Source organism: Trichoderma virens (assembly GCF_000170995.1).
Source record: "Trichoderma virens Gv29-8 chromosome Unknown TRIVIscaffold_6, whole genome shotgun sequence".
Taxonomy (NCBI): domain Eukaryota; kingdom Fungi; phylum Ascomycota; class Sordariomycetes; order Hypocreales; family Hypocreaceae; genus Trichoderma; species Trichoderma virens.
In genome coordinates, this window is record NW_014013743.1 from 820909 (window position 1) to 847597 (window position 26689).

Sequence of the window (26689 nt, forward strand, 5' to 3'; positions counted from 1 at the left end):
CTGCATCGTGATACCGCCGCATACCAGACGACTGCGCCCAGGCCTTTTTGCAAGGTGCTGACTGACTTGCATTGCCGACGTTGCGTGCTCGCACAGCTCTCGCCGGTTGACTGCATATCAATCCTCGCCGGGGAAGCAATCCGATCCGACCTTTGGTGGCTCGGCGCGTCTGGGGCGCCTGTTCCGCACCTGTTATATCGCACGCTCAGCGCCTTCGGTTATGCGCTGCGACCAAACAACTCGCCTTTTGGATGGTTGATGCCACGCTTGCGGCCGCTCTCTGAGATTCTTCCTGTCAACGTGTCGTCATATTGGTACCTGAGCGACCATCCGTGTCTTCGACCGCTTGTGCTTCTGGACGCCCCTCCGATTGCCGCTTGTTCCTGGCCGATTTTCGGCCTGCGACTGAATCTGGACGATGGGATAGCGGAACAAGGAAAGCCGCGCACAAGATTGGCCAGCTGTTGAAAATACATACGCACACGTATACGCATATATATGAAAAAAAGAGAGAGACAAGGCGCAGATATTAGAGAGAGGAAAGGACCGGCAAGAGGAGGAGAAAAGGGAGAATAAAGGAAGCATCTCTTACGTATAGACGGTGTGCTTGTGGGACAGGGCAATTTTTGCAACCCAAGACCAAAAGAAAAACCGTTGGCAAGCCGGAGGTGAGTCGAGTCGAGCCGAATCGAATTGAATCGAGTCTCTGTGCTCTGCATGCATAGTGTCCCACATCCCCCCCCGCTGGCTTAACTGCGATCTGACCTTGTAGGTGGCTGTCCGATTTATCCATCTAGACCGAGAACCGGTTCCCTTGTCCTTGTCATTACCGCCTGACTGTGTATGTGTGGCGTGTGTGCGTCTGCGTGAGAGAGAGCACGACAGCACCGACGAGACGGAGAGAAGAGGCAAGGGATAGCAGGGAACGGGCGACAAAAAAAACCGGAGCCGACGGAGACTTGTGTACAGTATCTGTATCTGTGCATGCAGGCTGCCGTGCCCATCCTCCTCTTCTATCCCAGATTCTCGCCTTGGGCTTTGCTCTTTTCCCCCAGAGGATCTGACGCCGACCCCCCCTTCCCGACCCCAACCTCTCAAAGCTCTCCCTCGCTGGGGGACTGCCAGCCTAACACAAGCCGACCTTGCCTTATTTCTCTTAAACCATGCCCACTCATGGCCCGCCGTCCCCGATCCTCCAGAAAAGCGTCAAGCGTCAGCGGCAGGACTCGTACGACGGCACGTCATCGCGCAACGGCTTCTCGAGTCCTGAGCAGCTACCCGGCGATGCAAATCTAGGAGGGGCCACAAGCAGTGGCAGCAGCAGCGGCCGCAGCGAGGCCGGAGCCTCGGCTGCATACCCTGGCACTTCTGTCACCTCAGCCTCAGTCTCTGCCTCCGCCTCTGGTCCTGGTCATGATTCCGGTGCCGGAGCCGGCGCAATTGATGCTGCCATTGTTGATGATGCCGCTGTAAACACCGATACCAACACCGCTGCTGCGACCGGCTCCGACAATGTTGCGCCGACTGGCAAGCCTGGACAGAGCAGCAATTTCCGCAATGTGAGCGCATGCAATCGCTGTCGCCTGCGTAAGAATAGGTGCGATCAGAAGCTCCCCAGCTGCGCGAGCTGTAACAAGGTTGGCGTTCCTTGTGTTGGCTATGACCCAATAACGAAGAAGGAGATTCCGAGAAGGTAAGCAGATGTGGAAGACTACATGATGCGCAAGAGAGGAGAGAGAGGGAGAGAGGTAGCAAGGAAAAGATATTGTTTGGATCAACTCTGCACAACTCCGTTCTTCATCTCTCGGTCTAGTTGATAGCGTAGCGTTGCTAATTGGTGGCTCTAGTTATGTCTTCTATCTCGAAACCCGTGTTGAGGTGCTTGAGAAACTCCTGGCATCCAACAATATCTCATTCCCGCCGGCTGAAGATCTAGACGTATGCTCCCGTCCTGGTGCCGATGGGAGCTTTCCGGCCATACGCGATGCGGGATACTCTGGACAAACCGATGCGGCGGACGCTCGCAGCTCACGAACACAAAGCCATCATAGCCAGGCACTGGATAATGCGCTGCTCCCAGCGAAGAAGCAGGGTGATCAGAGTCCAGCCATGCTAAACATTGTCAGTCCGGCAAAGCCGCGATCGCTCGCCTCTACATCGGGAGTCTCTTTTGCCCGCGTCGTGTTTGCGGCGGTGCAGTATTCAGTATCAGACCAAAACGGCGGCTTGGAGAAGTCCGTCTCTTCAAATCAGTCAAACCCAGTTGGCGCGGGCACTTCGATGCGCGACTCCTTCTTCGGGTTGCATACTCGACCAACCATCCAGCCGGCCACATTCCCGACTAGAGACGTGGCCATGCGCCTGGTCACGCTCTACTTTGAGCATGCCAACCCGCAGATTCCCATCCTTCATCGCGGCGAGTTCATGCGCATGTTTGAACGGGCGTACGCAAACGAGGGCCGGGGCCTCAGTGCGAGAGAGCTATACATGCTCAACATGGTCTTTGCTATCGGTTGCGGTGTCATCGTGGGCGAGCCGGTCAAGGCGGAGGCTTCTGGCAACGCAAGGTTGCAGTTTCAACAAGGCCGGAACCAGAGCAGGCCGGAGGAGTATCATGCGAGTGCAATCGTCCACCTTGAGGAATGCCTCAGCAGCAGTGGAGGTGGACTCGAGGTACTACAAGCCGTTCTTTTGCTTGCCAACTTTGCGCTTCTTCGCCCCGTTCCACCGGGACTCTGGTATATAACTGGCGTGGCGGTGCGTCTCGCGGTCGACCTTGGCCTCCACCACGAGGACGGCACGGATATAGAGGGCGGTGGACAAGACGCACAAGACCATGCTGAGTCACGAGACTCGAATGGCGGCAGCTCAGATCGAGGGAGACGTCTCTGGATCCGCGATATGAGACGCCGATTATGGTGGTGTACCTACTCGTTTGACAGGCTGGTAAGCACCTGCGTTGGTAGGCCGTTTGGCATCAGCGACCAAGTCATCACAACCGAGTTTCCCTCGGTCCTCGACGATGCCTTCATCACGCCGAATGGCTTTCTAGATCCACCTTCTGGCGAGGATCACCCGAGCTATAAGCACGTTGCCCATCACTACTTTAGGCTGCGCATGCTACAGTCGGAGATTCTCCAAGTCTTGCAGTATAACCAAGCGCAAATCGCCAGGACAACAGGGACCCAGGCGAGGTCGCTGGATCTAGAAAGGAATAGGTCGTTACCGTCTCCTTATCTTATCCATTTCGACTCGTACAGGTCGTGGCGGATGGACATTGACCGGAGACTTCGCGAATGGAAGGACAATGCGCCTTCAAAACAAGAAACTGGAGTGGCCTTTTCGACCGAGTTCCTCTTTCTCAACTACTGGCAGGCCATTGTTCTGCTGTATAAGCAGAGCTTGAGCATCCCTGCCATGTTCGAGGGAGAGTACAACCCTTCAAACGAAGTCAACAGCCCCACGGCATTCACTGCTGAGCTACGCGAAGACGAGGAGCGTATATACCTCAAGGTCGCAGAGGCGGGGCAAAAGATTCTCCGCATATATAGACAGCTGCATCTGAGCAGTCTCGTAAGCTATACTTACTTGTCTACGCATCATTTGTTCATGGCCGGCATATCATATCTCTACGCCATATGGCATTCTCCTGCCGTGAGAAGCCGCCTGGTAAGTGCCCTTATTAGAATTCTCCTGGAGAGATGAGGAGGAATATGGGTGAAGTAGAAGAAGAGACTGGATTCGCTGACCAAATAACGTGTTATAGACTATGGACGAAGTAGATTTTACAGTGCTGGCAGCAAAGTCAGTATTTACCGACATGATTGATAAATGCCCACCGGCGGAGACATGCCGCGATGCTTTTGATCGAACAGCCAAGGCCACCATCCAGATGGCCACCTCAAAAGGAGGGTTTGGCTCACCTATCCAGCAAACCCGTCGACCGCCAACTAGAAGGGAGACCACCAACTGGGCTCCTACTCCCGCAGACATGGCTCCCAAGAAGCCAGCATCTCGACATCGCCACCATCACCAATCTGAACAGCAGCAGCAGCAGCAGTTCCAGTTTGATATGGCAATGGGTGATAGCTTGTCATCACCCAGCCTCTCGACAGCCGGGGATATAGCCACTCCGCCGGTAACAATGGCTCACTCCCACGCCCACAGCCATGGCCGGCCGAGTCCCACACAGCGGACAAGCAGCTATGATGATGGCGGCTCAGTCATGGACCAGTCGATGATTGCATCGCCGTCTCTGCCACGAAGCCAAGCCACGCCTGGCAGTACCAGCGGCGGGAACCCGTTTATGGCCCAACAGAACCAGCAGTTTGGCATCCATGGCCACATGGAGTACCCAGATGCGCAGACCATGGAGCTTTTGCAGACGTTCGGGACGGGATCCAACGGCGGCTTCGGGGGCGTGGAGCAGGGCCAGATGGACTTTGGCTTTGGCATAAACTGGGAAGGTGTGCACAACGACTATGCGGAAGCTGCACAGCCAATGAATCCCTTTGATACGTTTTTCTTTGGCGGGCCTCAGGGAGGGAACGCCGGATTTGGTGCATCAAATGGCGCGGGTGGACACTCGGGAGGGAGCGACATGTGAGGCTGAAGAAGAGAAGAAGAAGCTGGTGAGGGAGACCGGGTCGGTTTGAAAGAAACACGTTTTTCCTTTTTTCTAACACATGCATACATACCCAATAGTTTACTTCTGCTGCTGTTACTTTTTTTTTTCTTCTTTCCTCTTGGGTTTCGTTTTTCTTCGTTGCTTTTGCTTTCCCGCCGACTTTTTGGTACGTGTGGAGGTTCTCTGTTTTGATGATATAACCAGCGAGGGACTATTTACTCTGGGATATGGGGTGCTGCGATGGTGGATGAATATCAAGCAGTATTGAGAAAAATGCATTCTTGGATCCAAGTCTCTAAAGGAAGGGGTATGCCACAAATCTGAGCGACACCCGCATACTTAGTATATATACATATACACATACTACTACTAGGTAGATAGGTAAATATGTGTGCAAGAAACATGTAAGGAGTGTGTTTAAAGACAATTGGAGCATATTTCTTTTACACTAGTCAACACACATAGCAAAGCTGTTACTGCTCCGCGCTTAGTTCTCATTCGATCCAATTGACGGCGTTGGCGCAGTTATCCTCCATCTCAATGAGTCGCCTTGGTGAAATGAGCTACTGAGCTCTAACAGAGATATGGACAAGAAGACTAGATATGGGTTGGCAAAGGGCAATAGACTCCAGTCGTAGAAAGACCTGACTAATATTGTTAAGAAACAACTTTTGTCATTCATTGATGCTGTCAATATCTGTCATGGGCCAGATCCAGGTCTCCAAGATGGGGTTTCGATTGGGAAGTTGGCGTTTTTGGAATGCAGGTTACTTAGGTTATGAACCTTGTAGGGCGCGAAAAAGTTCAAGCCCGTCAAGTTCAAGCAGTTGTACCGGAAAAGGTCTAAGCGAGCTGAAAAACACCTTTGGCGTACGCCTCTTTTCGTGAAGCGAATTTGTCGCTTCCTAAACGAAATGATGGAATGCTTGGCGTTAGTATTGGGGCTATGAGAAAGGCTGAGGTCTTGGCAGCTGCTGTGATTTGGTCTCTTTAGCACAACCAAGTTCGTTAAAACGCCACATGGGCCTAGGAGAATATGTTTATAACTTTAAATATCAACTTGTATGGCTTTATTGAAAACCCTCATATTGATTATAAGTTTAACCTCTATAACCTTAAAATATGGCTAAAGTAGCAGCTACATAGCTTGTCTTGAGGGATGAAAAAGAATGGAGGAGGACATCTGGAGTCGAGGTTACTGATGTAATGAGCAGAATGGCGTTTTGCCTTTGCCTTAGAATTGTGGTTGAGTATGACGTGCCAGGCTGAAGACTATTAACATCAAATCCCATCCCCTCACGAATCGAGACTCACGACGGCATTGGGGATTTTGATGCTGGAAGCGCCCTAATAGAGGCTGTCTGTCGGCTAACCAGCCAACTCCCAATTAGCCTTGTATTGACTTTGAGGAGTTTGACATTCAGCTGAAATCGTGGTGGCTTTATAGAGCCGGTTTAGCGTCGATCTCGATTCATGCTATCGAATTTACGGGGTAATCGGGTGTAATAGGAGGTTTTATTGAGGTGGAATTGTCTTTGTAAGGCCAAGGATGTTGCACCAGTTGGGAAAACATCAAGATCAGAGAGGTGGCAGCGGAGATGTCGGTAAGATCACAACAATATGGGAATCTACACTGCGATAAAGAGCTTTCCAATGCTGGTAACGAAGTAAGAATTAACTATATAATAATTCCGAATTACTATTACAATAGCATACAAAACTCAGACAAATACTTTTGGCGTCAGTTTCTGTGAGTGTCAAGTCCCAAGTGTGACCATCAAGTGAGTACTAAAACACCTCACCCGGTTGTCTGAAGAGAACCGTGTTGCCTTGCCACTTCGCTTGCGCCCTCGTGTAGCTCACGCCGTGGACCTTGCTGCCCTGTGCATTGAGAAGCGTAATCACTCCGCCCTTGTTTGAAAGCGGGCAATTTGGGACCTTGAACTCCTTGGACACCTCCTTGGCGGCTAGCTTGGCACCCTTTGGCAGCTCTTCGAACTGGCCGGCTTGGTTTATGGCCTTCCATCCGGTGAGATCGACTGTATGTGTAGTGCGATTGGTCAGAGAGACGGTCTCGGGCTTGGTGCCAGGTTGGTTATCCGGGCCGGCAGGATTCACCAACGCCTGACTGATGAGGACAGGCGAGTCATGCAGTTCGTTAGATTCGCGTGTTCTAGCCGGGACCTCTGGATCCAAGAAATCAGCCCAGGTTTCATAGCCATTTGGTGGGATAGGGGAGCCATCGTCATCGTTGGTGTGGACGGCTTGAGAGGCAAAGCCAAGGAAGATGGCCTTCCAATGGTTCTTGAACTGTATAAAAAATCCTCCGTCCTGGTAGACACCGTTATCCCTCGCATATTTCTTCGAGTTCCCCTGATTCATGTGCACATTGTGAATACCCTTTTTGCCGGTATTCCCGTCACTAAAGCGCGAGCCGTACAGGTAGATGGTGGCCTTGCTGGAAATGGCTTCCTTAATAATAGGCTCCAAGACATCAATTATATCGTTGTTCTCCTCTGGGATATCGTGGGGAAGGAGTCTGCCTGCCTGTTTCTGGAACATGTTTCCCCGGATGTAGTCGAGTCTTAGATCGCTCGACCCCTCTTCAAGGGAATGGAATCCATCTTTTACTGCCTGAAGTTCGTTCATAATGGGGTGGTCTAAGGCAGAGACTGGCCAGTACACCAGACGAGAGTCTTTGTGATCACCAGACTTGATGTTAATTGCTGCTTCTGCATTCCTGATTTTACCGTCGTCAAACACTAGATATAGGTGTGGGCTTTTTGGATCATCCCAGTCAGTCTCAAATTTGTAACTGACAGGCTTTGCCTTCCACACGCCGTAGTTTTTGACGGGCATTGTGAAATCGTCGAGGAAAGAGAAAATGTTTAAAAGGGTGTAATTTACGACAGGAATACGATTGGATGAGAAAAAAACAGGTCGGGTTGCTGTTGACAACGACGGAGTATACGACCACTTAAATACCCATTTCGAATCACCATTGAGTGGTGTGAGCTGAGCACCCTGGCTGGCTGCGTAACTTTATGTCCGTCCACATGATCAATTGGGCCAACATGTTACATCTCAGCCTAGAGCACAACTTCAAGGCAAAAGAGCCTCTGCCAGCTGAAGCGCCACAGTTCCAGGAGAGCGGGGGATTGCACAACAGTGATAATATCATGTTCGTATCCTATACAAAGATCAAGCCCAAACCACGAGGGGCAGCGATAATCGCTGATTTGTGAAATCTCCTCGACCGGATAGGTTGCCACAAGGCGCACCTTTCCGAATCCCGCATTCCACTTGTCAATATCCTTCACGCCCAACTTTCATATCTTTTCTAGTGCTCCAAGAGCCTTACAAAGTTTCGAGTCTGCATCTTTAGAAACAACAACTCTAGAATCAAAGCTGGTTAAAGCCGACCGCCATGTAAAGGCAACGAAGGGCTCTGCTGGTACACATCCCATAGCTAGCTTCTTAGAAGATCATCGACGTTCGACCATACATTTGACTCCCTGACCGTTGAAGTCCCTTCTTCTGGGTTAAATCTTCTGGCGGCTGAGAAGCCTTCTGAGAACATGGCCCTTGTGCCTCCCTGCTATTCAAATGTGCATTCCACCCCATCTTCACGGCATTTAGAACAGATGTGTGCCCCGCCCGTAGAATGCTGACAAGGTATATCCAGCTCCCTGCAATGGGAGCATCTGCCTTTGCATCTTTTCTCATGCGTCGCAATCCTCTTTTGCGGGATGAGGGCGCAGCAATGAGGACATGGCACCTCGGTTTCCAAGGGCGCATCAGCGGTCAGATTGTTAGTGCACTGAATCCCTTTACCAAGGCAGCTCTTGCACGAGTAACTGGTGCCTCCCCATTGACAAGGAATGTTGGAGGCCTTGCATGGATCGCATTTGCCTCGGCACCGAGTGAGATGTTGGGAGAGCGTTACAGGTGATCCATACGCAGTATCACACCGGCTGCAAATGTACTTGTTCTCAGCAAGATGCTCATGGGTAAAGCCGCCACAATCAAGTTTGAGTTTCGCGCATCGCTGGCATCTCCCCCCCAGCTGAAAAAGGCACGGGACATTTCCTCGCGTGCACTCGCTGCACTTACCCTTGCACTGTGGCAGATGGCCCTTTAGGTTCCAAGGATACATAAGATGTCCGCATCTCTCGCATGGCACCTTGAGCATAGATCGAGGCGGAAGTGTTGGAACGTGGCTGAAGTCGGAACACACCAAGCCATTATTGATACAGTGCTCGCACCTCTTTACCTTGGTACCGTTCTTCAAGCAGGGGACATCCGCATCTTGGCAAGGCTTGCACCTTCCTTTGCACTTTTGGATATGCTCGGGCCCACGCTTCGGCAAAGGCCCCTCCCGTTTACACACATCATTGGTACAACAAAGGAGTTGGCGATAGACTCTGGAACCTTCAACCTTCATTCACCTGTGTGCGGAAACATGCAGTGGCGGTGAACATGCAAGCAACCGTACGCAAGTGAATTGGTCACTGTTTGACTATAGGTAGTCAACCCTAGTTAACCAGTTAGTTTGCAATCCATTTTGCACCTTTCTATCATATCAAGTAAAGCCCACTATAGGCGCATTCCGCATTCGAATTATAAGATATTGGTATCCATATGAATTATTTAATCCAACCTAAAAATCTCTACTATATCGATTTTAAGGGGCTTTATAATTCGTAGGTCAATATCCTCTTCCGATTCTACATAATTATTTTGTCAACCGCTTGAGTGCCTGGACCTCGCGAGTTTGCGGCGCAGTGGAGAATCGTAGTGGTGGTGGGGGGCCTGATTTACGCAGGGTAGCTTAGTCAGCCATCTAAGGTTTGGCGTGAAAAAAATTTCTCTGGTGACGATGCTCCTCGCTCTTTGACGGTTCGTGTGTATCCTATTTGCAGGGACCCTCACTGTATTCTTCGCATCTTTGGACCCTTTGGGCGGAGACATATTCTTCTCATTTTTGGACCTTTTGGGTGGAAATATCTCCTGTACAATGAGCGACACGGCCAAAGCGGCGCCGCCGCATGATGTCTTCGACGTAAGCTTATACGAACAAGTCCCTGTTCATTATCCATATCCAATGCCCTCTGAGCTGACCATACTGCTTCGTCAAGACCGTCCTCGTCTTGGATCTAGGATCTCAGACCAGCCATGTTGGTTCTACTCATATACTATCGGGAACCAAACACTGACAATAGTAAAAGCTCATCTTGAGACGGCTTAGGTCTCTTGGGGTGTACTCTGAGATGTTACCTTGTACTCAAAAGCTCAAAGATCTTTCTTGGAAACCAGTTGGCATCATTCTGAGCGGGGGACCATCAAGCGTGTATTCCCCCGACTCCCCGAGCGTGGATCCAGCGGTCTTCGAGCTTGGTGTCCCCGTGTTGTACGTTATCCACCAAAGGCCCCATGGAAAGGGGAAAGGTCGCTAACATGTGAATGTAAAAGAGGCGTCTGCTTCGGCAATCAACTGATTGGTACTGCTCTCGTCATCGCCCTTGTTTGTTTCTGTATGAGCATTAGCTGATAGTCTTGTTCCAGCGTGGCGTGTGGATCCAAGCAGCGTAGCACCCGGCAAGAACCGTGAGTACGGCGAAACCGCGCTGGCCATCCGAAAGGTTGGTAGCCACGGCGATCGGCTCTTTGACGGACTGGGAGACTCCTTGAACGGTTCGTTCACTTCCTTTATGCAAATGGTCTGAATGCGTATCTGACATTCTCTGTCTGTAGTTGTCATGAGTCATTTCGACAAGGTTGTTCATCTGCCCGACGGTTTTGAGATCATTGCCACCACCAAGGACAGCGAGTTTGCTGGCATTGCCCACAAATCTATGCCAATCTTTGGTATGTGCGCCCCTGATAGGCTGGGCCGATTCTAGAGCTTGCTTACAAGTATGGGTGATAGGCATCCAATTCCACCCTGAGATCTCACACACTGAGCGGGGGACTGATATTCTTGCCAACTTTGCTCTCAAGATCTGCGGCGCCCGAGCAGACTGGAAAATGGACAACTTCTTGGAGAACGAGATCGTTCGGATTCGGAAGCTGGTTGGCGACAACGCCCAGGTTGTACGTGTTTCTATTTGTCCCAACGACAAAAAGTTGACCTGCTAATTAAGTACACAGATTGGAGCCGTCTCCGGCGGTGTTGACAGCACTGTAGCCGCCAAGCTGATGAAGGAAGCCATTGGAGACCGATTCCATGCCATTCTCGTCGACACTGGTAAGACGATGTCGCCCAAGGACATGCCCACCAACTTGATGGCGATGTTCTAAACGTGTCCAATAGGTCTGATGCGTCTGAACGAATGCGAGCAAGTCAAGGAGACTTTGGACAAGCACCTGGGAATCAATCTCACAGTGGTGGATGGATCCGAGCTTTTCCTCGGCCGCCTTGCAGGCGTCACGGAGCCTGAAGCCAAGAGGAAGATTATCGGCGGGACTTGTGAGTCAAACCCTTGGAAGCTGGCCAGCATATATCGTATTGACTCCAGATAGTCATTGACCTCTTTGAGATTGAGGCACTCCGGTAAGCTCGCGCCTCATCGCTTATCGAACCATGGAGAAATTGGCCTAACCCTGTGTCCAGTATTGAGAAAGAAGCAGAGAACACAGCTCGTGCCGGAAAGGTTGAATGGTTCCTTCAGGGGACGCTGTATGGTTAGTTCTCCACCCTGCTCACCTCAAGGATCGAAATTATTAACCCCGTCTAGCGGATATCGTGGAAAGCTTGAGTTTCAAGGGAGCTGCCAGTTCTACAATCAAGTGTACGTCTTTCAGCTGTTTCTCATCCCTTGTTCTCCCCCCCTTTTGGCGTAACGGCGAGGCTGCCAAGCCCCGTCTGCCAAGCTCACACGAGGGCCAGACTTGAAACCTCCCTCGCCACATTGGAGTTATTCATTTCCCAACTTTCCCATCCACCTTCAGCGGAACGCCTCTGCAGTATTCTGACTAAGATTCGTGTAGCTCATCATAATGCGGGAGGGCTCCCTGCTCGTATGCAGAATGGCGTAAGTTGAACCATGCGATATTTGGTGATGAAAGAGGCTAATAGAAAATAATAGGAGGCGCAGCTGAAGCTGCTCGAGCCGCTGCGAGAGCTGTACGTTACCCTCGGTCCTGTACACAACCTTCACCAGTGAGGGTGATTACTTGTCCCTGTTGCTAACAATTTGGGTCCAATAGGTTCAAGGACGAAGTGCGGGAGTTCGGTCGGCAATTGAAGATCCACGAGGAGCTCGTTGGCAGACACCCCTTCCCGGGACCCGGTCTGGGCATCAGGATCATCGGCGAGGTCACCCCCGAGCGAGTCGAAATTGTGCGCAAGGCGGATCACATCTTCATCTCCATGATCCGAGAGGCCGGCATCTACGACGAGGTTCGACGCAACCAAACCCTGCCATCCGAGAGAGGCTTTTGCTAACGAGAGAGTTTTAGGTCACCCAAGCCTACGCCGCACTTGACACCAACAGAGGTAAAAACCCCCCTTTCCTTCTGCGCTTGCACTTGCGTACTTGGAGCGATTTCTAACTTGTATTTGTCGTCCAGCCGTCGGTGTACAGGGAGATGCTAGGGTTTACGGCTACATCTGCGTTCTGCGAGCCGTGACCAGCTTAGATATGATGAGTGCCGAGCCATACGAATTCAAGTGGAGTCTCCTCAGGGCTATCAGCAGGCGGATTGTCAACGAAGTAGACGGCATTGCGAGGGTCGTATACGACACCACAGCAAAGCCTCCAGGTGAGTGCCCCTTTTATGCCCCCTTTCTTTCTTTCTTTTTTCAGGCATTGTAATATTAACGGAGGACAATAGGCACAATCGAACTGGAGTAATGAGTTTACTGAATCGGATTCAGAGACTGGTTTCTAGGCAGGCCGCTTTTTTTTTTTTTTTTTTTGGCATGGACCTGATTTGGCGTTTAGACGGATAGGTGATATAAATAAAATACCTAGAGGGCTATGTGACTTAAAACAGGACTATACGACATAGAACTCTTTGCTCTCTGTAGCAACTTGAATGGGAGGATTTGGCCGGCCCTATGATCAATTGGTAGCTGGGATTGGTAACTAAGCCAGGCTCGGCCCAGGAATCCGGATATAAAAGAGAAATGATTCCTTGGAGCGGAATTAGAAAAATGAAATGGGCTTTCCTTTTAAATAACTTCTAGCTGCTACAGTGGAAGGTGAAATGGGTGATGACGATTATAATAGGGAAGGGCTATCCAGCACCCCAGCGACTAAGAGGAGTTCCGAATGGAGTAACAACGTATAATGAAGATCTCTCTTATCACCGTTACATGAATAGATATTACACAGTTCCTGGAGTATCTGCTACTATCGCTACTATCTGCTACTATCGCTACTATCTGCTACTATCGCTACTATCCGCTACTATCCATATATTCCTTTAATGTCTGCTATCATTACTACCCAGGCTGCTTTAAATTTAAGAATGGGATGCTGAATAGCGAACGTGTGGTGCTGAATAGTCACTCCCTTAAAATATGATTCCAATTTTAGTCAAGTTGTGGATCGACGCCCTTGTCAACTTGAATTGCCCACATGCAATACTTGAGCTGTCTAATATATCCCAATTCTAATTAAGACTCCAACTATTCAGGATTGTAATACCTACGATTCTTGTAGCCACTTCTTAAGTTTCTCCAATGCTTGTAAACTATGCGAGATGCTGTTTTTATCTACCTCGTTCATCTCGGCATACCTATTTGCAAAGTTAGCTATGTAGCGCATATGGCAGCTGGGTGGGCTTCATAATATACGTCTGTCCTTGGTACTCAAATATCGGATCCCAGCCTGTGAACAAATGAGTATTTAGTAAATATGGAATGAAAAAAAAAGAATACAATAAGCCTTTCTTACCGAAACCCATCGAGCCTCTTGCCGGTACTATCCTGCCCTTTATTTTATTTACTTAGACGGAACAAGGGGGGGAATAAGAGATTGGCTGTGAGATCTTTCTTACATTGGTGCGACCTTGGAAGAGGATGGGTTCATGGCCTGGTCCTTCGCAATAGGCAAATGTGCATACGGCTTGGGCAGACTTGTCCGGGTATGCGGCGAGAAGGTTATTGAGCCCTTCGCACCCAAGCTTTTCGAAAAACCATTTGCTGTACAAGATCCATTGGATTAGTAGTAGCTCCAAAGCCATAGGTAGGTACTCATTAACAAGGTAATGGCCTTGCCTTGTATACATACATATACGGACCCGGAAGCCCGTCCAATGCATCAAAGCACAAGCTTGTATCTTCAATAAGCACGGGGCCTTGGACCTACAAAGAGTCAGTCAGTCAGTCAGTCAGTCAGCTGCAGCTTTTAAAGGATCAAATGGATTATTTGGCCGGGAAAACGAACAAGATCCGCAGCTCTTCGGCACTTGTCCACTGAAATCTGCTCCATTGTCCCTTGGATTTCCACCAGATCCAGCGGCTGACTCTGCAGGTTGACCGTATCGCCCAGGATCGCCTTGACCACCAAGAGCTTGTTCTTGTTTCCCGTGATGAAATTGAGCCGTTTTGGCGTCATCGTGGCCGAGGCATTGCCTCGCGTCTCGCCCGTCATCTCATATCTGGGCTATTCTATCGAAAAGGTGCTGCCCCCAATTCCTTACTGTAGAGCGCGGGATCCCGCAGAATCGCAAGTATTATGTCAGCACGGCCAACTAAAGCGAACTTGATCCATAAATTGAAGAGACCGGCCTTCATAATACCTTGAGAGCTCTCATCATAATTCCTTTGTCATTAATTAGTCTCGCCTCTCAATTCCTCTTATGAGGTAGCCTATGGCTTGATGCAACAACTATAATGTAGTACTTGAATCATATAACCATCCGCTCCATCCTTTTCTACATGCCAAAGACAAAGTAGCGATTGTGCTGATGGAAATACTCAAGAAATTGTCCCTCTTTGTTGAACAGGCTCAGAGATAAATACAGTCTTTATTGTACATCTAGCTGCAGGGTAGTGGCTACTAGGTAGGTAGTTTATAGATTGTTCATCTCTTTGACTTCATCACTCTTCCCAGAGCTATCCATTATTCATTCATCCTTCGTCGTTATGTACTGGCATTGTAAGTATGATTGTCTAAAAAAAAAAGAAGAAAAAGAGAGAGATTCCAACGCCAACATCGCATCATTACGCATTGCTTGCTTGCCTCTCTTTGCAATCGGCCAAAAACGTGCATTTAGCTGCCCTCGCATGTGAGAGCCATGTTCTCTGGTATCAAATCAATGTACTCTCAAACTTTGCAGCAGTTGTGACCTTGGAACTGCAAAAAGAGAAGCAAGATTCGATAGCCAAAATGGAACAAAAAGGCAAAAAAGGAAATATATAACAAAAAAGGGACAAAAACAGGAATCAATAGGCATGCAGTCGTCCAGCAGCTTAGCGGCGGTATCTCCTGTCGTCGTATTCGCTGTAGCTGGACCGTCGGCTGCTCGATCTCCTGCCCCGACCATCCGCGTCCCTCGATGGGCCGGCCTTTCGGCTATGCCGCCTTGAGGAGGGAGTGGTTTCCTCAATGACAACCACCTCGTTCTCCTCATCGTAGTCCGAAGGAAGAGGATCCCTCCTGGGTGCCGGTCCGGCTCCAGACGACGAAGAAATCGTAGTCAGCGGCGACGGCTCCCTCTTCCTCTGCGCAGGCTCTACTATGACGGGCTCCTTTCCTCTCCTCTCGCTCCTGCGTTTGGACGTCCTCGTGGTGCGCTCGCGGCGGATCGAGAGCACCCTTGCGCCGTGCATCGAAGGGACCTTCTTCTTGGGCTTTTCGCTCTTTGGGCGGGCGGAGCTCAGCATGCTGCGGGAGACGTACGACTTGGACTCAGTGACCTCTGCCGTGCGGACGAGCGTGGAGACGGGGCCAAAGCCCAGAATCGTGTATATGACTAGCAGCAGCAAGATGAAGCCAACGACCGAGGCGATGACGATGCCGACGATGGCGCCTGGAGTGAGGGAGTCGTGGAGGGAGCCGTATGAATCGGGGATGACGACGAAGGTGGTCTCGGCGGAGCCCTGCTGTCGAGCCACGAGGGAGGCGGCATCGCCATGGCTAGTTCTGGTTGCGAGCTCGTCTACTAGCCGCCGTGAAAGAAGCGGTAGAGCCGGCATGTTTTGTCTCTGCGTGCCGTTTCTGGATCCCTAGATGGAGACGCTAACTGGACGGGATACGTTAAGAATCCAGCTTGCTGCTGAGAGATCGAAAGAGAGAGGGAAAGCGAGGAGGAGAGAGCGGAGGAAGAAGAGGCGGATGCGTCTGTGCTTTTTTTGCTGTCGTTGGACTCTGAGCTGAGAGCCCAAGCAGGAGGAAGACAGCAAAGATCGGGTACGGTGTAGAAGCTGGAGATGGGACAGACGAATAGATAGCGAGGACGAAAGAGCGCAATGCAATGCAACGAGGGCCCTCAGTAGGATGACGATGGCGTGTGCATCATGTCGCTTTCAGGGGTTTGAGGCTTGTTGTCTGTGTGTCTCAGCAGGACATTTTTTGAACCAGCGAGAAAAAAAGAAGCTGTCCCGCCTCATTCCCTGTCTCGTCTTTTTTTTCCCGTTTGTTGGTTCGTAATGGGAATTGGCATATGATAAGCCAAGCTTCAGGCACAAGGTGGGCTGGATGGGCGGCAACGAACCGAGCCTAGAGAAAAATCCCCAGCCACCGACCAAATGGCGCTCCCAGCCACATCATTTTTGGTGGAGGCATTGACGTATGACCTGGTCCAATGAGAAGAGATATCTGGTTTGTCTTACCTAGTTGATTATGCCCAATCGAAGAACTGGACGGATGAAACGCTCATTCGATGTTGATGATGAGGCAGAGTAATGTGATTGTAGCTGGTTGAAGTGATCAAGTTTCAACGCCAAGCTGTGCATCGGTTGAAGTCCCCCCCGCATCGGATTATCATTTTCTCGACCTCAATCTGTTGCCGTGACATTAGAATAGGTAGGTACAAGCAGGAAGACCGTATGGACATGGTGAAGAAAACAAAAAGATGATAACATCGAGTCCCCTCCGGAAACTGATACCTTAGGCACTCTCACTAGCCTCGCGCACTTGTATAAACTGAAGCCAGTCAATCATCTTATACTTACCTAGGTATATAGAGGAGGCAAAGCGCAGTCACTCATCCAGAATGCACTTGTCAAATACAAATCAGATTTGATATATTTAAACCGACTTTAGATCAAGTCGCGCCTCCATGTACGATGAAGAGGCTATTCCTACACTAGTAAAACCAATGCTTTATCCCTCTCAAGGCTCGATATCATCAGAGCCTTCCCAGTCGTCAACAGTATCAAACAAATATATATGGATGCAGTTTCATTATGCATCAAGTAGGCTCGGCGCAATCACGCCATTTTTCTCCCATCCCAGCGCTCAACTATACAAAGAAGATAGACAAAAAAAAAAAAAAAGACAAAAAAGACAAAAAGAAATAACAACAGGTTCCCTTTTTAAGACGCCAAAGCATGTCTCTGAGACCAAGGAATCTCTACGATTCTTAACGCCAATTGCCTGTGTAAATGATTAATGCTGAGTATTGCAAAGGATGCTGCATACTCGCATGAAACCGATGGAGGTATTCAAAACAAAAAAGGAAATGAAGACACAAATGCCGCCCCAGTCATTTATACCTGGGCCATTTGCTTCTGTGGGATTGGCGGCAGGGCACACGTGGGTGGTGGTGCCGGAGGAGGCATAACCATCCGTGGAATACTCTTCTTGCGGCCCATAAGCTGGGCATGATTGCTGCAAGAAGACGAGGGTCTCGAAGGAATTGGGGGAAGGGGCCCCGTTGGAGGGGGCGAAAGAGGAGGTGTCTCTACAATGGTGTCGATTGGGCGCATATCGCCGGGGGCCGACCATTCGGAAAAGGCAGACGCAATGCTGGCTCGCTTAGGCCTAGAAGCCCATGAGAAGCCCAGAGAAAAGCTCCGTGTTGATTCGCCGTCAGTATCAACTGAGGCTCGATTCCTCTTAACCCTATCACCCCACGCAGCTGTGAGATGAGACGGTAATGTATAGTACAATCGCTCAGATATCGGACTAGTTTCTTCAAACGTAGATGATGACACCTTGGTGTCCTGATATTTTCGCATTGCTTCTAAGCTGGTGAGCCGTTCAGAATGGGGTTGTTGTGCGCCGTCAGCTTGAAGCCCAGGAGAAATGAAAAGGCCAGGGCCCGAATGACTTCGAGATTCCTTGGGCACCAAGCTCAGACGCCGTCCCAGCATCTCAGGAACATTTGGTCGGCCTCGAGGTAGCTTGGGGACACTAGGCACATCTGCGGATGATACTTGCGATCGAGTATCAGCGTGATGGCTCGTCACAGGCCTCTCCGGCATGACGCTCTCTTTTGGGGATGGCTGATCCTCAACTGTAGACAGGGGGCGGCCTGTGCGAATGTTTGACAGCTTGCGTAGCGAGACCCGAGGCCCTACAGTGGTTGGGGACGGAGGATGCCCCGCTGGGTCCTGAGCAGAAGAGAGTTTGACATGGGAGAATCGACGACCCAGCTGTTGCATCGAGGCGGCGCCAAAGCTGTGAGTGCCACGGGGATCGGAAGGAGATGGTGGCTCAGTGTTAACCCAGGGCGGAGAGGGCATTGGGCCGTGTTCGGACATGCCGTCACCAACCTCTCCAACAAAGGTTCCCATAGCCTGCGCTGACACTCGCCGATTCATAATGACACTCCCGTTGGGCCTTGGCTGCGCAGTCTCCGGAATAGTGGTGATGTCTCCTGGCAGAGGAAATCTCTCGCGGATTGGAGAGTCGGCTGGCGAAGACGTGGTAGACGTCAAATTGGTTCGTTGGCCAGTCGAGAGGAGCGATAGTCGAAGGTTGTCTAATTGACGACCGTCATGGGAGACGACGCTGTTTGTTGTCGACTTATCGTCACTCGTCATGTCATGGGTTACGGAGTCGAAGTCGATCATGGGAATGGAATAATCACAAATCCTGCGCCCGTGGTCTTGTTGCAAAACAGGCGAGGGGTGTGCAGGAATGACTTGCGTCGTTCGAACGGCTTCTCTGTCGATAAGGTTTCCCTGGCTCTTCTTCTCGCGAAGATACATGCCGTCGAAGCTGTCCTTCTTGCCATCAGATTCCCTGATATCAAGCTCCTTGGGCAATCCAACCTCAGAGAGGCTCTTTCTGCCACCAAGCTGCTCGATCATTGCGCGTAAGCTGGTCATCCAGTCATCCATATCCTCGGCGCTTTCAAAGACCATGAGTATATTGGAGGTGTAGCGCTTTTCTGAAGTTGAACGAAATGACAGCTTGGAAAGAAGGGACCGAGACTCAGTTGTGATTGTAGATACTCTATCGTCCTCTGCGGTCGCCGAAACCTGCAGCACCCAATGGCGACCCGGAATCATGTCAGTGGCAAAGGCTGCCGACAACTTGCCCAGCCGCAGCACCTTTTCGGGCATCCGATCAATGGCGCCATCGCCGGAATACTGAAGCAGATAGCCAGCCGTGACAAGAATGTAAATCTTGGTCGTCCACGGGAGGTTCGAGGTGGACAGAGAATCTCCGCGGTTTCTTCTCCTGAATTTGTCACCAGCACTAGTGCTTGCGGCGCCACCGCCGCCACTTCCATTCATGTCTGTTTGGGAAAGAGGTGCAATCATGTCGGCAACGCTAGTCTTCTCGCTCAACTTCACCAGAGCCTCAATTGGCAGAGAGACGGCGGCAAGAGACTGTTGCTTGAGTGCCTGCTGGTATGCACGGAACAGGGATGGCAGTGTCCAGGTGTCGAGAGTCGGACGGGGTTGCTTAGCAATGCTCATGCCAGGTGTGCGTTTCCCCGAGGACGAAGCAGCAGCAGGACTGCGAGATTGTGAATCTTGGCCGTCGCCAGGCCTCTCGTGAAGAGAGTCCCACGGGTAGTTGGCCATGGGAAGAGCGAGCTCAGATTTGGCTTGGTTTCCATAAGGCCAGTAGTTCATCTCTGCAAGTGACGCTCGAAAGCCTCCAAATCGAGGAGATGCCTTTGCTGATTTGAGTGAGCTGAGAGAGCTGGGTGAACGCAGGCTTTCCTCGCCCTTGTGTAGTTTGCTAGAGCGTCCGAAGATGGTTCGAATGCCGAGTCTCGATTCTCGACGCCCAAATCTGGCCGGTTTCGATAAAGATATGCTCTCGCTTTCGCCTGAGAGATCGGGTATGGGTGTGTGTGCTCTTCGGGGAAAGGAAGTGTCGCCCTCAAGGGGGTCGGTTTTGATGCTGGGGGCCATGACGGAACCAAGTCAGACAACGCAAGGCCGATTGGGGGACTGGCCAGGCCAAGCTAAACCTGCGATAAGTGACGGCTTGCGTATGCGTATAAGTGATTGGGAGGTTGGTCCTTGCAGTCAATGCTTGGTGGACCCATGAAATGTCGCCAGTGAGAGGTTTGCTGTGGAGAAGTAACTGTTTCAGAGGAGGGCGAGAAGAGAGGAAAAGTGGAAATGAATGTGATCGAAGGCGTATACGAGTAATGCCGCAACACAGGCCGGCGTTCTAATCAGATGGGCGTTTTGTGTAAGAATAGTCGAAGGTATGGAATCGATATAGGCTGGAAGAAGGCAAAGACGAGGGTTTGTAGATGGCCCTCGACGATATACACTTGTTGCGGGAGCAGGATGGAAGCAATGCTGAAAGAAGATGTGGAGTGAATGTGGCGGGATTGCAAACAGACGCAGAGAGCAGGAAACGCACAAAGCACAGCAAAGGATTGTGTAGTTTGCTTCTTTCAAGATGGCATTGTGACGAGGGAGAGAAGGGCAGTCCGTCGTAGGAGGTGGGACTTGCGGGCTAGTAATACTAATACTCGTCTGGTGCAAGTACTTGGTTGCAGCTTGGCAAATGCAAGACGGATTGAGATTCAGTACAAGTACAAGTACAGTACAGTAGCGTCCCATTCCCAGCCCGGCAAATCAGAGCTCACGAGCAGGAAAAATAAAGAGAAAATGCGAGCATGGGACCAATGAGTCTTGGGCTGGACGTCAAAAAGAAAAACGTCTCCACCGCAATGCATCTCGTCAAAAAAGCTTTCACGAGAGAGCCAGGGTCAGGGGTCAAGGATGAGTGTGAGTGAGTGTGAGGTTGAGAGACGGGGTGGGCCGGACAGTGCGGTGACAGGCGGGGGTGCCATGAGGCTTACAGTGGCCTAGTGGAGGTAGGCAATCTCATTGAGGCGTTCAATAACGCAGCTCCAGGCGGCACAGAGAGAGGCTGTGGGCGCCGGCACAACGGGCATCGGCGCTGCTGGAGCCATGCCAGGGCGAGAGAGCCCACTACACTGTAGGTAGGGCAGGGCCTTTGCAGCGGCGGAGGGCGATTCCGGCAATCCGTGGCCTGGCAGAGGCGGCAGAGCAGTGCCGGGCGCTTCGAGCTATTACTGTGCTGTACTTGTCCATACTGTATTGTATTGTATGGATTGTATTGTTGTATTGTTAATAACTAAACTGAGCCGCAAAATATTCGAGCTGTCACCAAAATTAGATTGAGCAAACCAAATCCCACCATTAGAATCAAATGTTGTTTGCCCGTGGCTGGTGCATTGAGTTCTTTGTGCCTGTGTGTCTGAGGCGCGCTAACAAGGCTGAGAGCGAAAGGATTCCAACGAACACCCATCCAGCCATCCATCTCATTTATTATGTACTACTCGTACGAGGACATACTGCCCACGAACCTACTACACCTTAGGCAATGCTCGGCATCTTGTGCTGCACCTACTTCCCGCCTCAAAAAGCACACCTGATTTTACTTTGTGATAGGTAACACGATCCATGGCAGCTGAGATGACAGCTAGCAAAAAGACTTGCCGCTAGCTGCAGCACAGCATCATGGAATCTCGCCAAACATTCAGCGGCACACAACAAAGGCAAAGTGCGGGGGCCCCAACCCAACCACATGTGAGACCAAGAAATTAACCATGTTATTGATCACATTATTTTCCTTGCTTTTTATTTTACTTTTCTTAGCCAAAATTTGTCCCTCACGTTTTTCTTCTTTTGTTCAGCCCGCCAGCTATAGCGGGCAAAAGACACGGACGATACGACGCCAGCTCGCCCGCGCTGCCTTCTTCATTCCTTCTTGGTGGTGTTATTCTGCGAGCAGCGAACCAACTACGCCGAGCCAAAATCAACAAAGTTGCTCAAGCATGACGTTCTGCCTGACCCGAGTGCCTTTGCCGATCAGCGAATCATGGCCGAGAGATTAGGGCGCCTCGCACAACAACGCCTCCTCTCCCGGCCAGAGGAAAAAGGAAAGCATGTCTTAGCAGGGGTACAAAAAGGCGTCTAAAAGACGTATTACGAGGACGGGCCATGCTGCCCCGAGATGAGGGAGCCCAAGGACCCCCGAACATGAGCTGCCCCTAGCTTGCGAGGCAATGCCAGAGGATCATCGTGTAATATCGTCAATCTTAATGCAAACGGCACCGGCTCCCAGTTACTCGGGTCCCCCTTATTGCTGTTTCTATTATTACCAGACTGCTGGACGAGCATGGCCGTCCGGAGTTGCAGGCTTCACATCTGTCTCCGGTGATTTGGGATGGCCCTGCTAGTGCTGTTGGCTAGGGTTGAAATCTGCTTAGTAGTATCCTGCTGACCCACGAGTTACCGGTAGGCCGACGGCGATCAGCGAGACAAGAACCAGGCTTTTGCTAGCTGCTTCGGCCCTGCTGAGCATGAGCCCTCGTCCCTCGGACAGATTGGCGTGGAGCTCCGACTCGAGTGGGTGGGCAACAATAGAGATTGAGAGAGCCATCGCGCATCGCTCGTAGGGCCGAGGCCTTGCAGCGCTTCCCATTGGCAAAAAGTAAAAAGCCCTATCGCGGCAAGCGGCTCGATCCCGATTCGACCATTCCGAGTCCCCAAGAACCTGCGAGCGCGCAAAGAGGAGCTGCTGCAAGGACTACGATAGTGCGAACCTTTTCTGCCGCTTCCAAGGCACGAACGAGGGCACGCGTTGCTTCGCGTAGGCAGCCATCGTATCATTTTTATGAACAAAGAGAGCGGCAGACAAAGTTTTTCCTGTCCACCCTTCCGTCGGACCGTCCACCCAACAGGGATCGGGGCCCGGGGTGGGGAATGCGTTGAAACGACAATCGTGGAGATCGACCATTATCCAAGGATATGTCTGGCTTCTTCACCTTCTTCATTCCAAGGCTTTCCATCGCCCAGTTGCATAGCCTCGATAAAAAAATTGGACCCAACGCCGCCAAGCTCGATAGTATTGCCGGTTGGTCAGAGTATCTATTGTACAGGGTGACGGCCAACAACCTACTACACACGCTGCACAGCCCGTCACCTTACAGATACGAACAAATCTCTTTTCTCTGGCATGTGTTTGTGAGAGATCGAGGGCGTGGGCGTGGGCGATAAGTCAAGATGATTCGTCCGCAGCTTCAGTCGTAGGATGGGGTGCTACTAATGCCATCAAATGCCATTCTAACCTATCCGATCCTACAGTCCGTCCACGCTGCGGACCAACGGCCGCTTCGTGATGCAAGTCTCACGCAAGCTTTTGCCGTCCTCTTTCAGTTCTTACGAGATGCAAGGGATTGAGATCCACTTGAAAGCAGAGTCTGGCCCGCGATGTAACTGCGACCGCGACGACTTCTCGCAAGGTTTGGACCAGTGACTGACGCGGCCGTTGTTTGTCATCAAGAGCCACAGAGTTCAATGGCCTCTCAGGCCGGCGATGTCTACTGAGTACGGAATACTGTATTCGCAGCATGGGGCAATGTTCCTGCAGTAGCGCGTCATACGAGTATGCAAAACCTCTGTGCGTGCAGCGTGCATGATGCTAGGCTGCAAGAGCCGCTGCGATCTGTTGGGCTGGGCCCTGAAATCCTGGCATAGCCTACAAAATGGATGCTGTGCTCGTAAGCAACAGACTTTTCAGTCCCCCTGCTGGCCGTGTCGCGAAGGTATTGAGAGCACGTAAGATATCACGACACGAGACGATTGGTCGTCTTCGCGCACAGGACGACGAGGTATGTGGATGACAACGGCATACATGTGTACGAGTCATCATGTGGCCAACAAGAGTGGAGCATGGACACGGCAATTAAAACAACTCTGGATGTTTGTTCTTCTCTACCTCAATCGCAGTATGAGCACCAAGAGAGGGGTCAGTGAATGCTCAAACCAGTACCGCAGATTGCCGATTTGATTCATTCAGACTCGCGATTTATGCCGTCGCGTGGCTTGGAAACGGACGAGCCCTGACCACAACCCTCAACGCTTTGGCCGCCGATTGACGGGGCAAGCAGGTGGCCGCACGGGTTTCAGAGCGACTCTTTGATCTCATCCGGCATGGCAAAATCGAATACTCAGGATCTTTATGAAGCACTCTTGATGGGCTTTATGCAATTGGTATTCTGTACAACCAGAGGACAAGGCAAGCTATGGTCTTCAGCTTGTCGTATGTTATTCCGTTCGTGGACTCACGGCAGAGCATGGCACCTGAAGCGAGCATCGACAGCATCCTACACATGAGCATGGACCACTCGTACCTGTATATTTGCGCCCTGGATCATACAAGTACCAGTCCCGGTCTGGCTGCCTTGCACTTCATCAGTCCGATACCGCCCGCAGCGCGGCCATGAGCCGTTGTCAGCAGAAACATTTTCCCATTCGGGCTGAGGCATATCCTGCACGGGCCACGGGGGAAACAGCACTCTGGGAGCCAAGGACGCAGGATCAAGGCCTTGCCGTGCTGCTGGAATCCTTAATACCACTCTGTAATAATGCTAAGTCCCGGATATAGCCCGTCTAGTAGTATGTACTGTCAAAAGCGAAATGGGCTACACTGTGGCTCGTGTGGCTCGTGCAAAAGGCACCGGTACTGCCCAGGTACGGAATGAGGTACAGTACTTCATACCTTTTCAGGACCATGGGTTAGTACCAGGCAAACAGTAGACCAACAGGACACCAACAGTACAGACAAACAATAGTGGAAGAATGTCACACCCGCCTGCTTTTTCGTCCATGTTGTTTTCCCTTGCTTCTCAAGCCGAGCACTGTATTGTAAATAGTCAAATCCGGCTTTCTATATAAATGCAATGATTAGACTATTATTATCCTTGCATTTCGCCTTTGACAGCAGCAAACAACATGGGGGAGCTTGCAAGCGCGATTCATCAAGGGCTTACTCAAGCCGGCCTCCCTGGCGATGATCTGTGCATTGCAAGTACTCTGTAAGCTCTGTTATCTTCTTCTGAAACTTAGCTTTAGTTTTGTGAAACAAATAGTTGCTTCTCTGGGCAAGAATTTCAGCTGAGGCTATCTACTAAGCAACGGACAATCCCGAGAGGCCCACGGGCCCAGTCAGCAATGCTTATGCTGCTTCGCGAATCTTGTCTGGGAAGAGCGGCGTTTCAAGCAGATGGCATTTCATGTCCGGCGACACAATGCCAACTAGCATACGTAGTACGTAGTACGTAGACAGTTACTCCAGATGCTTACCAATGAATGCAGTCGTGAAAGTGGTTTGTTGTTTGTTGAAATGCGTTCTGACTCATCCAATCCATCCACTTCATCAACAACATCCATTCACTCCTACAGACACGTACTCTGAATACGTCAGCCAAAGAGCCCACGCTCAACAATTGTAGGGTCATAGTCTACTTCATTTCTGTTGGTGTTAATGACGATCAAATGTATATCCTCTCCGTCAACGTCGTCACCCCAAAGACAAATTTCCTACAGATTCGCGTAATTGTTGAGCTTATAGGGTGGCGTCTGGGAGTAGCCGGATAGCCTACTGACCAGCCCCGATCCGGCACCCAAGGATTTGCCTCCGGGCCGGCAGTTTGCCCAATCTTTCCGAGAGCGAACCCAATGGCACTTGGCAGGTTAGGCCATGGAAGCTGACAGCTGGTCCAATTCGTCATGAGGCTTGCGGAGATGCAATTGGAAGTCTTTCCCCGCTGCAATCCGGGGCAATGATGCTCTGACAGCGGGTATCCGGGTGCAGATTTGGGTTGCCGAAGCGGGATGGCCAACAAAAAAGTTGGTGCCTTTGGTTGAGGCATTGAGTTTCATTGGATGTTGACGGGTTGAATAAAGAATGAAATAAGGTATATATAGCGTCGAGGTAGTGTTGATTTGGATTACAGAATTGTGTGTGACAACTTACAAAACAATCAACACTCAAAGTACATAACAAACCCCGTTTGAAGACCGCAACAATGTCTATTGTTCAGCCTCAGGAATACCAGACCGTTGACGACGTGCCGTACCAGCGAGGGTAAGGACATTCCCATCATCATCTTCTGTTCCCACGTTTCATCTCATTACACGCATGGCATTACATTACACCCGCACACTCTTGCAACACATTACATCACGAGAAATGCTAACATACCGTCCCCTCGCCATGATCCAGCCGTCCTCTCCCAACCGTCACCCCGGTCTTCCAGAACAAGCTGCCCAACTCGCCCGGAAAGACATCGGTCGGGCTCCTCGTCGACTTCCCTCCCAACTCGTCGACGCCTCCTCACACGCACGGCGGCGCGGCCATCTCCGTCTACGTCATCAAGGGCACCGTGCTCAACAAGATGAACGATGGGCCGACGCGCGTGATCCCGGCGGGCGGCACCTGGTTCGAGGCCCCGGGCTGCCACCACCGGACCAGCGACAACTTCAGCACCACGGAGCCGGCGCAGATCCTGGCGACGATGGTGATTGACACCAAGGTTGTGGAGGAGGGCGGTATGGCTGCTTTGGTTGTCTTGGATCCGGAGTATGCCGATATCAGACTTGGTTAGGTTGGTAGATGGCGATGAAGAAATGGGGAGGCTCGGATTTCCGTCAGTAAACGCGGCATCTCGGGTATAGATGGTACATGTATCCTGATATCAGACTTGCATGGTTATGTGGATAGGTGGCAATGAAGAAAAGGGCAAGGAAGCTCGGATTTCTGTTAGCAGACAGGGCATATCTCGTCAGGAAAGAAAATGAACATGAAAAAATTGATAATAACGAATCGTTGGGATAGACTAAGTGTGTTCCCATGATGCCGGAGAGAGGCT

At 50.9% G+C, this 26689-nt stretch overlaps 7 protein-coding genes across 7 annotated transcripts; 3 read left to right on the forward strand and 4 right to left on the reverse strand.

The window, feature by feature from the left end:
- Positions 1-1163: 1163 nt before the first annotated feature.
- Positions 1164-4606, forward strand: TRIVIDRAFT_54183 (uncharacterized protein; the record flags this gene model as incomplete). Its single annotated transcript, XM_014101113.1, has 4 exons — positions 1164-1385; positions 1533-1693; positions 1848-3669; positions 3767-4606. 4 exons carry the CDS (start codon positions 1164-1166, stop codon positions 4604-4606), a joined length of 3045 nt encoding a protein of 1014 aa, XP_013956588.1.
- Positions 4607-6415: 1809 nt separating this feature from the next.
- On the reverse strand, positions 6416-7486 carry TRIVIDRAFT_221647 (uncharacterized protein; the record flags this gene model as incomplete). The annotated part of the gene is made up of 1 exon (XM_014101114.1): positions 6416-7486. One exon carries the CDS (start codon positions 7484-7486, stop codon positions 6416-6418), a length of 1071 nt encoding a protein of 356 aa, XP_013956589.1.
- A 2045-nt stretch (positions 7487-9531) lies between these two features.
- Positions 9532-12809, forward strand: TRIVIDRAFT_84105 (uncharacterized protein; the record flags this gene model as incomplete). Its single annotated transcript, XM_014101115.1, has 18 exons — positions 9532-9689; positions 9766-9804; positions 9856-10037; positions 10100-10128; positions 10193-10321; positions 10382-10495; positions 10557-10720; positions 10778-10874; positions 10971-11096; positions 11150-11180; positions 11241-11311; positions 11365-11418; positions 11618-11661; positions 11716-11753; positions 11837-12029; positions 12089-12125; positions 12200-12391; positions 12464-12809. 18 exons carry the CDS (start codon positions 9645-9647, stop codon positions 12481-12483), a joined length of 1605 nt encoding a protein of 534 aa, XP_013956590.1.
- A 472-nt stretch (positions 12810-13281) lies between these two features.
- Positions 13282-14193, reverse strand: TRIVIDRAFT_28696 (uncharacterized protein; the record flags this gene model as incomplete). The annotated part of the gene is made up of 6 exons (XM_014101116.1): positions 13282-13372; positions 13431-13464; positions 13531-13567; positions 13634-13778; positions 13867-13940; positions 14023-14193. The coding sequence occupies 6 exons, from the start codon at positions 14191-14193 to the stop codon at positions 13282-13284; spliced, it is 552 nt and encodes a 183-aa protein (XP_013956591.1).
- Positions 14194-14587: 394 nt separating this feature from the next.
- Positions 14588-16224, reverse strand: TRIVIDRAFT_209115 (uncharacterized protein; the record flags this gene model as incomplete). The annotated part of the gene is made up of 1 exon (XM_014101117.1): positions 14588-16224. The coding sequence occupies one exon, from the start codon at positions 15774-15776 to the stop codon at positions 15051-15053; it is 726 nt and encodes a 241-aa protein (XP_013956592.1).
- A 769-nt stretch (positions 16225-16993) lies between these two features.
- Positions 16994-19898, reverse strand: TRIVIDRAFT_60767 (uncharacterized protein; the record flags this gene model as incomplete). The annotated part of the gene is made up of 2 exons (XM_014101118.1): positions 16994-17044; positions 17298-19898. The coding sequence occupies 2 exons, from the start codon at positions 19896-19898 to the stop codon at positions 16994-16996; spliced, it is 2652 nt and encodes an 883-aa protein (XP_013956593.1).
- A 5886-nt stretch (positions 19899-25784) lies between these two features.
- TRIVIDRAFT_78898 (uncharacterized protein) lies at positions 25785-26643 on the forward strand (the record flags this gene model as incomplete). Its single annotated transcript, XM_014101119.1, has 2 exons — positions 25785-25905; positions 26044-26643. The coding sequence occupies 2 exons, from the start codon at positions 25847-25849 to the stop codon at positions 26423-26425; spliced, it is 441 nt and encodes a 146-aa protein (XP_013956594.1).
- Between the last annotated feature and the right edge of the window lie 46 nt (positions 26644-26689).